The 12806-nt window shown below is 40.9% G+C and overlaps 1 protein-coding gene across 2 annotated transcripts in view; it reads right to left on the reverse strand.

Moving 5' to 3' along the window:
• Positions 1-7941: 7941 nt before the first annotated feature.
• acox3 (acyl-CoA oxidase 3, pristanoyl) overlaps positions 7942-12806 on the reverse strand; it is a 43504-nt gene continuing 38639 nt past the window's right edge. For both annotated transcript variants that reach the window (XM_033609139.2, XM_033609140.2), the window contains one exon: positions 7942-10410. In XM_033609139.2, coding sequence (XP_033465030.2) covers positions 10291-10410 — 120 coding nt within the window. In that variant the 3' untranslated portion in view covers positions 7942-10290. The remainder of the gene's footprint in view (positions 10411-12806) is intronic.

A 12806-nucleotide genomic window follows, 5' to 3' on the forward strand; every position in this document is an offset into this window, starting at 1 on the left:
GGCTACATCTTTAATGGTTACATGGGCTTTTAAATTATATATGCAAAGTGAAAATGATCCAAAGCAAGGCATGATCTAAGGCAAAGGGAAAGCACAAAAGCATAAAATACAAAACATCACATCTAAATAAACCAAGTAGCACACTGCAGTATGTGTGCAGAACTCTTCTGTCATTTCCTGAAGTGTGTCCTGCAGAAGAATTTCCAAGTATGATTTGTTAGGAGTTGAGTAACACTGACCTATATCCTGGACAGACTTGTGTTGAAGAAAACTGGCACAAAGCCAGAATGCAGAACAGCATTAATGTCAAACAAAGCAGTAACATGTGAAGGCAGTAAAAGTGGACCCACAGCCACCACAGACTGTCTTTTCCCCATGTTAAAGTAAAGATCACTGCTTTCACTAACTAAATACAGTTTGTGTCATATTCTGGATATTTTTAATTTTTATATATCCCTTAGCTAACCTTCCAAATGAACACAGAGGCACAAACCACACACTAAGTGAGTTTTCCAGAGCAAGACAAGGCAGTTGTGAATGTTTGTGTGTGTTGGCAGTCAACATGTTAAGATATTTCATATCCTAGCAAGGAGTTAAGACACTTACAACTAAGCCAAAATAAATAAAATGGCTTTCAAGAGTCACAGTGATCTCAACTATGGCAGAGGTCACTGAAGTTGTTGAAAAGCTCCAGGGGTGAATGAGATGTGAAGGGATCTCTGGTCATGGGAATTGCTCATTCAGTCCTATAGCTCTGTGATCATGCATCACAGGGTCCTGCACTTATATGGATTGTCTCAGCTGCTGCCATCCAGTGCTTGTGTAACCACAGCAAAAAGCATGGTCTATGTGGGTGTTGGAGTTCACTAAGGTTTTTCCTTGTCACCAACTCTGTGTGCATTTCAAGGCTAGTATCCCCAGATGCACCTGAGGAGTGGCAAGTGGCCAAATTGGTGACACCAAATGGACACTTGCTGGTTTGTGTGAGGCTTGGCACCTCGAAAGTTAGAGGCCAGCAAGAAGCCAGAAGAACGTTGACTGCCTCTTACAGGTTAGGAGTAAGTTCCTGCCCCAGGAGAAGTTGTTCAATTATGGTGGTGCAGTTCTTATACCAGACTGCTGTTGTTGTTGTTGTTGTTGTTGTTGTTTCTTCTCTACCACAACAGTCTGGTGGTGCAGTTCTTATACCAGACTGTTGTGGTAGAGAAGAAATCAAGTCTGAAGGCATGTCAAGTTGACAAACCCTTACCTCTGGTCCTGAGCTCTTGGTAGTGACCAGTGCTGGGTAAGGGTTACTTTAAAAGTAATCAAAGTACGTTACTGCGTTACTTTTTTAAAAAAGTATCCAGTTACTTTACTGCGCTACTCCCTGAGTAAAGTAACTCAATTACTTTAAAAGTACTTCCAACGTTACGCCTTAAGAAAAGTAACTCAAGCACTTTTAAAGTACTTTTGAGTATTCTATATTTCCTATTGGGCAATGGACCACAGGGCGCTTAGCCTACATTTTTTTGTCTCCAAAATTAAAGTTATGGACCACTTGCCCTTCACTGAGATCCAATTCTCCCATCACAGCCGTCACTTTGACCAGTAGAAACACAGAACGATCTGCTGCCGTAGACAACTGTATGACAACAACACCCCAGCGTTTTTAATATTTCCTCTAGGGATGTTACCACACAGAGTAAAAGGGGGAAATGATGGTGTGAAACAGCAGAGGCACTTTGTCAACCCGCTGAGTTAACGTTACTGTCATTAGCATCAAGCTAGCAAACAATGGTACATCCTCACGGTCGGACATAAAGTAATAAACATTAACAAATAGCGGCGGGGCTTTTACTCACCATAACTGCAGAGGCTCCCAGCTTCATTTGAAACAAACTACATTATAGATGGTCCGTTATTCATTAATCCCTCTGTGTGTTTATTTACTTTTTATCCACTCCGTTGTCTTTATAAAGTTAACATATCACACCGTCATTTCAAACTTGTTTCAAATTAAAAGCCCTTTATAACCTCGGCTGAGAGAATCCCTCCATTTTCTAAATAGGCTTTTATTCTGAAACATTTGTCAGAACTTCCTGTGGAAAATACAGTAGCTTGATAGTTTACATATGGCGCTTCAAATGTAGCTCCTGCCATCTGCTGACGCTTTTAGGTGACTACAACAACATGTCGGCTGGCACATGAACAGACACAGTTCTGGGAGTGACTCAAATAATAGTGAAAGTAATAAAAATAGGACAAGAATAACCCGATGATATCACACACGCCGTGAAAGACGACCGGGGATAATTGGTGAGTACCAGCGTGTAGCGTGTACCAGGCATAATGCAAGTCCTGAGTCTGAAATATGTCTGTCAGTGAGTCCTACTCCACCTGTTTAGACTCCACCGTGGCTTCTTTCAGACTGATAGGTTTAACGTTATCTCCATTATTAGAACCAAACGACAGCCGTTGCTATTTCAGAGCTGAAGGACCAGCGTTCTAAAAGTAACAGAAGTAACTGATGTCTTGTTTGAAAATGTACTTCAGTATTTGATTACTCAAACAGCAAACTAACGCGTTAGGTTACTTGTTACTGCAAAAACTAATCAAAGTTACTTTGTAACGCATTACTTTGTAACGCATTATACCCAACTCTGGTAGTGACCAAAAGAATAAGTCCATTGGAACAAGTGACTAAAATGAGTTTCCAATGTGCCCGATTACCTTCAGGGACAGGGTTAGGAATTCACACGGGATGATCAGGTTGCCTCCTGGACACCTCCCTATGGAGATATTCAAGGTTTCTAGCTTCCACATAGCCAGGAGACATCCTTGGATCTCCCAGAAAGAGCAGTAGGAAGTGGTAGAGATGAAGGGAAGACCAAAAGAATGAATTGAGAATACAAGCAGCTGAATGAGTGTCCTTTGCAGGGTGTCTTAGCTCAACCTTAGGGACAGGGTAAGGAGTTAGGACATTCAAATGGAGCTTAGGGTAGAACTGCAGCTCCTTCATGCTGGGAACCAGTAAAGGCTGTTCTAATCAGAATGCCTCCTAGAAGCTTCCATATGGAGGTATACGTAAGGGATAATGCATAATGGGCCGGTGAATACTGGGAAAATAACTCCCTTCAGGGGAATAAAACCCCGACGCGCCCTGTCGGGAGTTATTTTCCCAGTATTCACCGGCTCATTATACATTATCCCGCTTATTACACGGCTAATTATCAGTTAAATAAATAATGTTGTCTGCCTCCGCGAAGTGCATTAAAACCTACCGGATTCAACAACTTTTGGTGAAAGTTTTGTATTCACCCAGGCTTAGTGGACTGAACTGAGGCATAAAACTCGCGTAAAATGTCATTAAGCATGACTGCCGAGTGTGTATTCAAATCCGTCTTCTTTTGTTTTTGGCAGAGAAAATCTGTCAGTATAGTAGTAGTAGCCTAGTACAGTACAGTATAGTACAGTAGCCCATTTTGTTGTCTTTTTTGTATTTATCTCATCTTTCTCCTCCTCTATCACTTGAAGCTCTTCAGGTGTCAGTTCCTTGTGCCGTTTTTCGCTTGATTTTTTTCTTTCCTTCTCCATTTCTTTTTCTTCAGCGGCATCCCATTCCTCAAAATCCTTGTAGCTACTCTCCAAATAAGTTAAAAGAAATGTTAAAATCAGCCATTTCTGTTTGTTTTTTCCCTCGGAAGTTGTTTGACAGCTGCAGTGTTGCAGGGCAGCATCCCTAGCAATGCTGGGCTACATAGCAACTGTGTAATATCAGACCGCTGAATGCCGCGACTGACCAATCAGAATACAGCATTAATAGAGCCGTGTAATAATGGGTAATAACACCTAAGAGGAGACCCAACACATGCTGAAGAGATTATATCCCGTTTGGTCAAGGAGTACTTCAGGATACCCCAGAATGAGCTGGATGAACTGGCCGGCAGGAGGGACATTTGAGCTACCTTGCTTGGCTCGTGGCAGAAAACTCAGACGTACATAATCTGAAGCATCAGCTAAAAATCTATTTCGGTTGTCTCCCTCGCAGTAAAAAGCATCCCCATTTCCATGAGCAAACGTCCTTTAATTAGAGCCCACATTATTCGTTTGGGTCTAGAAACACGGTTTCAAACACTGATGATAACCTCAATATGGGGAAAGCAGACATGGTAGTGCTGACTCGTGCTGTGGTAGGTTCAAACAGGCATTATGTGGGGATACAGTGGCTAAAAATGTAACATGCCAGAAAAATGAATGAGTACTGGCCTATGAGACCATGATAACAGGCTTTCACATTGGCTGCCAGTTGCTGTTGGCTTGGTTTCATGAGAGCACAGCTTCAGGCCCCTGTTTTAAGAACAGCTGGGTACTAATAAGTAAGTAAACTGATAATCAGTCTGTTCTGGTCTGAACTGAAAAAAAGTCACTCAAACATAGGAAAACATACTTAAGGGAAGTTGGTCTGTAGTAGGGGCGCTACCTCAAGTCCTGGGAATGCAGTTCACTTTGAAGTGCTCATCAGAGAGTGGTCAGTCAGAATATGCTAGTGCATTTATGAACACAGTGAAACGCACTGCATATAGACGGGATTTGAGTAACAGAAAATGAAAAAGCAAAAGCTATATGTGGCATAATGTACATAATCTACATAGACTGTATTATCATTATTATTTACTGTTTGTTAGCCAGGTTGCCTGTTTGTTTTTCTCAAGACATCATGTTGCCTTAAGAAAAGGTCTTTGAGACTGAAATATCACTTTTTTTTTTCAATAAATCAATGCAAAGGTAAAGAGGCCTGTGCAGGAATCACTTTTTTTTTTATTGAGTTACACTTGTCTATGGACACTGAATGGCCTTGGTATCACCAGGTGTGACTGAACCCAAATGCAGCACTCTGAGGCAGACAGACAGTTGGTAAGGACTTTAATGTAGCTTGCAGCAGACACAGGGAAATGCAGAGGAATCCAGCAGGTAAAAATCCACACAGCGCACACACCGAGACCAGTGTGGCAAAACAGCAAGAGTCTCTGCTAAACAGAGAGTCACAGGTTGTACGGAAGAAACTCACACTGTTGCGACAAGGCAGGAAATCTCCAAGCAGCCACAGGAACAGGCAGACAGAAACCAGGAGGGCAAAAACAGAACTCATGGTCGGGGACAGAAGGCTGAGGCAATTACCGGGATTCAGACAAGGTTGGTAACAGGAAATCAGTCGGAGAAGTAGTGCTGCAGAGGTCAAGAACAATCTGGCAGTGAGTGTGTGGAGAGCAGGAGTCTTTATACTAAGCCAGTCAGTGATTGAAAGCAGGTGAGTGGAGATGGGCTGATGAGGTGGCAGGCTGAGTTGAGCAGGTGAGCAGAGTTGCCTTGATGAGATGGGTGTGGCTGGCAGTCAGAGTGGAGCAGAGGTGGGTAAATGGAAAAGTACTGCATGAGTTGAGCAGAGGAGCAGAACTGTGACGCTTGCATCACATTTAAACATAGCCAGGTATTTAGAGAAACGAATATTTCCCCCTCTCCGTTTTCAATAATAACATCGTGCACACAACATCGTTTTCAAAAATGTTGTCATTTATATGAACCCGGATAAATACGCCGTCGAGCGCTGTCATAACTATGCCAAACCTATGGGCGGCAGTGTAGGGAGAAGGATGAAGCCATGCAAGCCAATCAGAATCGACAACAACGAATAAGACGTGTGACTTCCTGTTCCTTTCAAAACAGTAAACATGGCGAGAGGTTCATTTGTGTGGACTGACAGTGAAGTAGAGCTACTCCTAAATGTTGCTTTAGATTACAACCTTAACAGCATCCATGATCAGTAGCCAAACAAAGTGTAAACACATGACGTCAAGCATTTGCTGGCGCATGCTGTGACGTTTCAGAACCTAAAACCCTGTTTCACCCAGTTTACACGGCAACACATAAACGGCGTTTTCAGAAATCTCCATTTTGGCTGGAGTTTTTACAAATGATCGTTTTCCATGAAAAAAAACTCCGTTTGCGTGTAAACAAGAGGCCAAACCGCATGAAAATATGTGCGTTTTTCCTACGTGTAAACGGGGTGTTGGTCCTGCACAAGTGACTAGCAAAAACATGAACTAGAGGGCTGGAAGTGTGGATTGCTGAGTTTTTTAACCGTGCATATCTTGAACCCAGCTAACCACACTGATTCGGTGCAGGGTGTTAATATAGACATGCCATTGTGTTGCTAGTTGGTGATAAATCTCAGTTTTGTTTTGTTTCATTGACCCAAGTGTGAAAGAAATCTGTGGAATGCTTTTTATGACCATGACTGTCAAGTAGGTTTTGGACAGCTGTGCAAACCATCCAAAGTGCAGGCAGCTAAAATGTATCTGATATGTTAAAAGGAACTCCCACTCCAGGCTAGACTGACTTTCTGTGGCGTGTTGGTGGAGATCTTCCCCTGTAGAGCTCTACCTGCTGCTATGCTGCAATCAGAGCCACAAAAACCCCAGTCTCCATCATATCTCAAATTGACAAAAATGTATTGTGATCCCTCAGCATATACATTTTTGGGGGCTCAAGAAAATCAACAACTACAAGTAGAAAGACAGTCATAAGTGAAAGTGTGTGTGGGGGTGAGAATAAGGGCTGTGGTTAGACATTTTCAGACAGGACACTAAATAATAAATAATTCATAATGATATGAATCACATTGTTGGCTGGAACTCTTACAGCAAATCATTTATTGCTTCATAATGCAAAGTGAGTTAACATCTATTCATCATTCTGGTGTTGCGTGTTTGTTGGAGAGCTGGCAGAAAGACAGAGCTGGATTTAGTGTTGGTGAAAACGTTTACTTTTTAAAAATCTTTATGATTTAACAGCAAAAAATCTGGGCTCAGATCTGAGGTCCAGTGATGTGTCTTACAGTCACTAAAATATGTCTGTCACTATTAATCATCCTGAATGATTGCCTCGGAGTTCGTTCACATCTGGCAGAATGCCTTCTACTTTCCCCCCTTCCTTCATCATTCTTCCCCTCGTGTCTTCATCTGTCTTCCCTCTTCACTTATTCCAAGCAACATCTTAATTTTGCTGACTGTCACATGCGAACCTGTAATTTAGGGTTTTGGTTTTTGGGCAGACGGCTGATACTATAAATGGTAAAGGTTCTCTAAATCCGGTCTTTACAAATAAGTCGAGCACACTGAGTTTTGTGTCCCACAAAAATACACTTCTGAGAGGTGGAGGAGAAGAAATCAACTACAGTATGTTTACAAGCCCATTTTCATGTATTTATACAGTAGTATTTGTCACCTCAGTCAGTTACTTAGAGGGAGGGCAGCTAAACTGCTACAGGAGCTGGTCGAGGCAGACAGCTGTCCACCTAGAGCCTGGATCTGTTTAGGGGTTCTGCCTCTTGATAAAGAGAGTTTTTCCTTGCCACTGTCGCAAGTGTTTGCTCATTGGGGAATCATTGGGTCTCCATAAATTACACAGTATAGTGCTGGACCCACTCTATATGAAAAATGTATTGAAAGAACTTTGGTTATGATTTTGCACTACATAAGTAAAATTGACTTGACTTCACTTCAGCTTGCAGATGAACAAAACACAGGTGTAACTGTTGCTGTAAATAAACTCAACATCTAATTTGTTTTTTGTTTTTTATTTAACTCACTTATTACGGCTCAACAAGACTGTACATGCTGACAGCAGTACTCAGCTTGCAAGCTTGCTAGACTGGGTTGTGAGTTGAAATTATTACAACGTATCCTCATACAACGGTTCATATGATATCCTACGAAAATCCACACGTTTCGTGAAATATTGATGATGACATTACATTACAACAACACTTGCAGTGATTGGGAAACAGCTGTTGCCTATGTAAATTGTAAGCCCATAGGACTGACTGGTCTGAAAACACCAGCATGGTCCATGGAACCGATCTTACATTTGTCTTAAGAGAGACTATCACAAAATGGGTTGTATTAGTCAACAGATTTAATTAGCATTGTGTTTATATTAAAAGACTGGACTACAGAAACTGTGATCATTCTTTTCAGAGTCATATGGAACTGTATATCCTCAACAGATTAAATTATTAACAATTATCAATCATCAACTCTGAAATACAAGAAATATAAAAATCACACTTCAATGTGTACTCAGTTATGAGGTTTCTAATTTGTTGAGGCAATCACAGTACACAGTCTTCAGTAAGGGTCAGTATGTTTTTGACATGTTCAGAAATAACAGACAGAAATACTCACAGGACGCCTGTGGCTGTACATTATTATTTTCTGCTGCATGTGCCAGGTTAGTAACTCAAAGTACATCAGGTTGAATAGAGTGCCATCTTGGAGGCCAGACAGTGTTTTGTTAGTGGTGTTGAAGAATACGATGCACATCACTTAAGCCCAGTTTAGACCAAAGAAACACACCAAGAATCATTTTGGAATGTTGCAGAGAAAAGTTGCAGCGGTGTGAACCTGCTGTCTGAGCTCGACTCAAGCTGGCTGATGGTGTCACCTGCAACTATTGTTTGTTTAGTGGCTCATTCAAGAGAAATTGAAAAATCTGTCTTCTTTTGTGCTGTGTCACAGTCGCTACCCAGCTGTTAGACTCGATGTAAGCCAATGACAGACAGTGCCAGAGCACTACCTCTTTTTGATAATACAGTTTAAAATGGAATATTGGAGTGGCACAGAATTTCTCTCATTTTCTGGAGATAGAAAAAACTACAAAATTTTGAGGAACTGACACATAATTCACAACACAGATAACTACCGTATAACTTCAATTAATAGCCCGTGCTATTATTTGCTTAAATCACTGAAATCAACAGGCCTGTATTTGGGACACACAACTATATGGAACAGGACTTTAATTCCTTTCACAAAAAACTGTTGTTCAACAAAGATCAGGAAATACCATTAAACTGTTTATTTAAACAAGTATGAATATTACTTGTAAAAATTTAGGCTTCGGATAATATCTTACTTAAAGATCATTAAAATGATCTAGCTGCGATGGTGCATCAGAGAAAGAGAGAGTTACAGCACTTGAGGATTACGGCACCCAGCATACAGACACCACTTTAACCTGTTAAAAATTAATCCAAGTTGTGAATATTGTTTTATGAAACCCCCTTTTGATACTTTTGAGCTGAGGACCCTTACAGACTAAAGGAATATGAATAACTTAAAGGGTAATGGACATGTGAGGTAGCCAACAACCTGGTTTTATACAGTCAAAGAACTTCTATTTAAAAACTGACCTGCTTGGCAACCAGACCAGGCGTCTAATGGAGACAGGCCTTTATTTGTCAAAATGCGTAGCCACACAGGGCTAGTAAAAGGGACTGGGCGTTTAATTGGGACTAGGCTTTTAATAGAAGATTCATGGTATGCTGCTGCAGGAAAAACCTGCAATTTAATTTGAGTTGGACAGCTTTGGAAGATCCAGCTCAGAATCCTATCTGATGAGGGTGGTCATAATATTTTAAAGTATCAGAGTTTGGACAATGTGCTAGTGAGCAGGTCCAAAGTTTCTAGGTGTGTTCCTAAGCGTGTCCATCAGTGGACTGTATTGAGGTCTTTCCATTGTCAGAACCAATCAGCTATCGGTTTGATGACAATTTAACACCTGGGGGCAATGGTTAATATTTCAAGGGTTCCAGTTTAGCCAGTAGATATCCAGGCCAAGACTTCCTCTTACATGCACTGGTCATTGTTCACAGTCTGATTAGTAACTTAAGATGCAAAAATACAACCAGAATGCTATCTGCATATAAATGCAGATACATTTTTATAAAATGCTAAATAGTCATCAGACGATAGTTGATGGATTCTGGGATGCATTCTGGCCAATGCGTTCCACCTCTTTTGCTCTCACACGAGCTGTTTGTCTGCAGGGAACCAAAGCATGATTGGTCAATACTACTTAGACTACAAACAGAAAGCAGAACGCTTCCAATACCAATATCTTGTCCTGCTGCCTACAGATTTTACATTCATAAGCAAATACCTGTATCTTTTTATTGAGATTAGGTCTTTCTAATTTGTTTAGCGTTGGACCGGAGTTCAAGAGTTCCTAAGTTCATCTAGAGTTCTTCAGAGTGTACAGGATTCCTGGCATTTATAATAATACTTCAAAATGTATGCTCTATTAAAAATTTTGGACTCTTACAATAATTATCAAGCTGTGCCTTAACTGACACGTGCAGTTTTGTACTGTAGTGGGTTTTGGCAAAAAGTTGTGTACATATGAACATGTCCTTTAAAATTGCACTTAGAATTACACATAAAATTACAGGCTTGTAGTTGAGAGTGGGTTTTAGAGTTTCGGACGGAGGGATCCGACCACAGGCTTGTCTGAGCAGAACTCTTTCCACCAGGATGGTCGCTCCAGCACCTGGCTGCCATGCATCACTGTCGACCACAGGTTCTTGTAAAGCTAGGTGAAAGAGAAACAACGAGAAGAGGTTTTAATTTGCTCACTGTTGAGAAAAAAAGTAATGATCTATTTCCAATCTTCTGTTGCATGCAACCTATTCCACTTCCTATCTAAACATAGATGCTTAACACACATCTCTCCCCGCAGCACAGAAGATCTATACAATCAGCACAGTTTCAAGGTGGACACCCAAGATTAGTGTGCAATGCAGTATCTGACCAAATGTCTCTTCCTCTGTTTCTGACGTGTAATGTTGAGCAGAAAAGTGTTTTATGAAGAACGTTATGATGTCACAGTGAAGCTAACCATTAACTTTTTGGATACAAAATGTCATCACTTCATCATTTTATCCTGTTAGGCAATTGTGTGAAGTTTTTTCATAATTAGTGTGTGAATTCTTGAGTTATGGCCAAAACATGTTTTGTAAGGTTACAGTGACCTTGACCTTTGACCACTAAATTCTGATCAATTCATTCTTAAGTCCAAGTAGATGTTTGTGCCAAATTTGAGGAGACTCCCTCAAGGCCTTCTTGAGATATTGTGTTCACAGGAACAAGATAGATGCAAGTTCACAGTGACCTTGACCTTTGACCGCCAACATTTAGTCAGCTCATTGCAGAGTCCAAGTGAACATCTGTGTTTAATCTGAAGAAATGCCCTCAAGGTGTTCTAGAGATATCATGTTCACAAGAATGAGACAGCCAAGGTCACAGTGACATTGACCTTTCACCACCGAAATCTAATCACTTCATCTCTTAGTCTAAGTCGACGTTTGTGCCAAATGTGAAGAAATTCCCAAAGAGTAATTTTGTTGCTGAGAATGAGATGAATGCAAGGTCACAGTGACTTTAACCTTTGACCACCTAAATCTAGTCAGTGGACATTTAAGCCAATTTAAAGATATTCCCTCCAGGCTTTCTTGGGATATCGCATTGGCAAGAATGGGATGCACAGACATACAGACGTACAGACGGACAGACAATCTGAAAACATAATGCCTCTGGCCACAGCTATTGCTGGTGTGGAGGCAAAAAAAAAATTCATTCTGCTTGAGCACGGGAACCATTTCCTCATACAGCTTTCAAACAGGACTGATGCATATGTTGAACACATACACATCGAAGACAAGGGGATTGAATCTTTGAATATTTGGTTGTGGTGTGGGTGGACATCTTCATACCATGTTTTGATATGATACAGTTCCCTCCCTGTATAATCTGAGTTGTCATCTTCACTTCCTGTCTAACCAGACATCAAACCTGTAATCAAAGTGCCTTTTAGATCGACACCAACCACAAGAGGAGGCAAAGCTGTCATCTTGAGGATACTATAAACATGCTACTGGCCTTCCAAATGTCACGTCTTCCTGATATAAGATGAGGAACCCAAACAGATCTGACGAATTATGGCTCTCAACCTCACTATGAATTTGGGTGTGACCGCAGCTAAACATGTTAATGAAGATTCTGGAGAGTGATTCACAGCAGGACGGCCTGCTGACTAACTTGACAGACTGATGCTGTTTATCTTTTTGGATTGTTTTGATATTTCTGCTTCATATATGCTTCATTATACTGTTATTATGTTGTTGTTGTTGTTGTTGTTGTCATTTTAAGTTTACAGGAAAGAGGGTGAGGAGGACATGACACATGACCATGGTCAAGAGCTAGACTGAACCATGTGTAATTCCCTCCTGTGCTGTGTGGAAGTGACTATTTGCACGTTTACTACCTCAAATATAATCAAGATTAATTATAAATCATCATGACTTGTATCCGAGGCAATCTGAATTGGTTTCTGGTAATGTGATACACAGCTTTGTTTCGGAATATGCAACACTACATCACAATATCAACTAAAATGATCAGTGCCTGGTTGTACACACACTACCTAAAGTTTTTGCCTCTCCTGGTAGTTACTGTCATAATACAGCACATGTACCCTTTGGTTACCATGGTTACCCTTCCCTCACATCATCATCATTATTTAACATTAAGTTGACAGCAGTGCTGTCAGTGTTAGCAAGCCTCTCTAAAGTGGACGCCAAAGATAATACAAAAAGAAAAAGAAAGCCAAACCAGACAGATGAGAATGTACCTGACGTTTGCTAGTGAGTTGGCAATTTTTTGTTTCTGACTCTGCATGTGGGATTCCACCACCTTGATTCCCATCGTGCCAAGTTTAAAAAATGTTCCAGCCATGCCGTGAAATCTTAACTAGCAAATTTTAATCAAATTTGGAATTCCTCATGTCATCCAGGGTAAAGTGATAGCTAGCTAAAAGACAGTTGAAAACAAACTAGAATTATCACCCCGCGGTTGTATGCACCAGTCAGATTTCTCTTACAGTTTGCATCCATGTCTGTGAAAACATGGATGCTTCACACACATCTTGTC

This window comes from Epinephelus lanceolatus, chromosome 22, assembly GCF_041903045.1.
Source record: "Epinephelus lanceolatus isolate andai-2023 chromosome 22, ASM4190304v1, whole genome shotgun sequence".
Classification (NCBI taxonomy): domain Eukaryota; kingdom Metazoa; phylum Chordata; class Actinopteri; order Perciformes; family Serranidae; genus Epinephelus; species Epinephelus lanceolatus.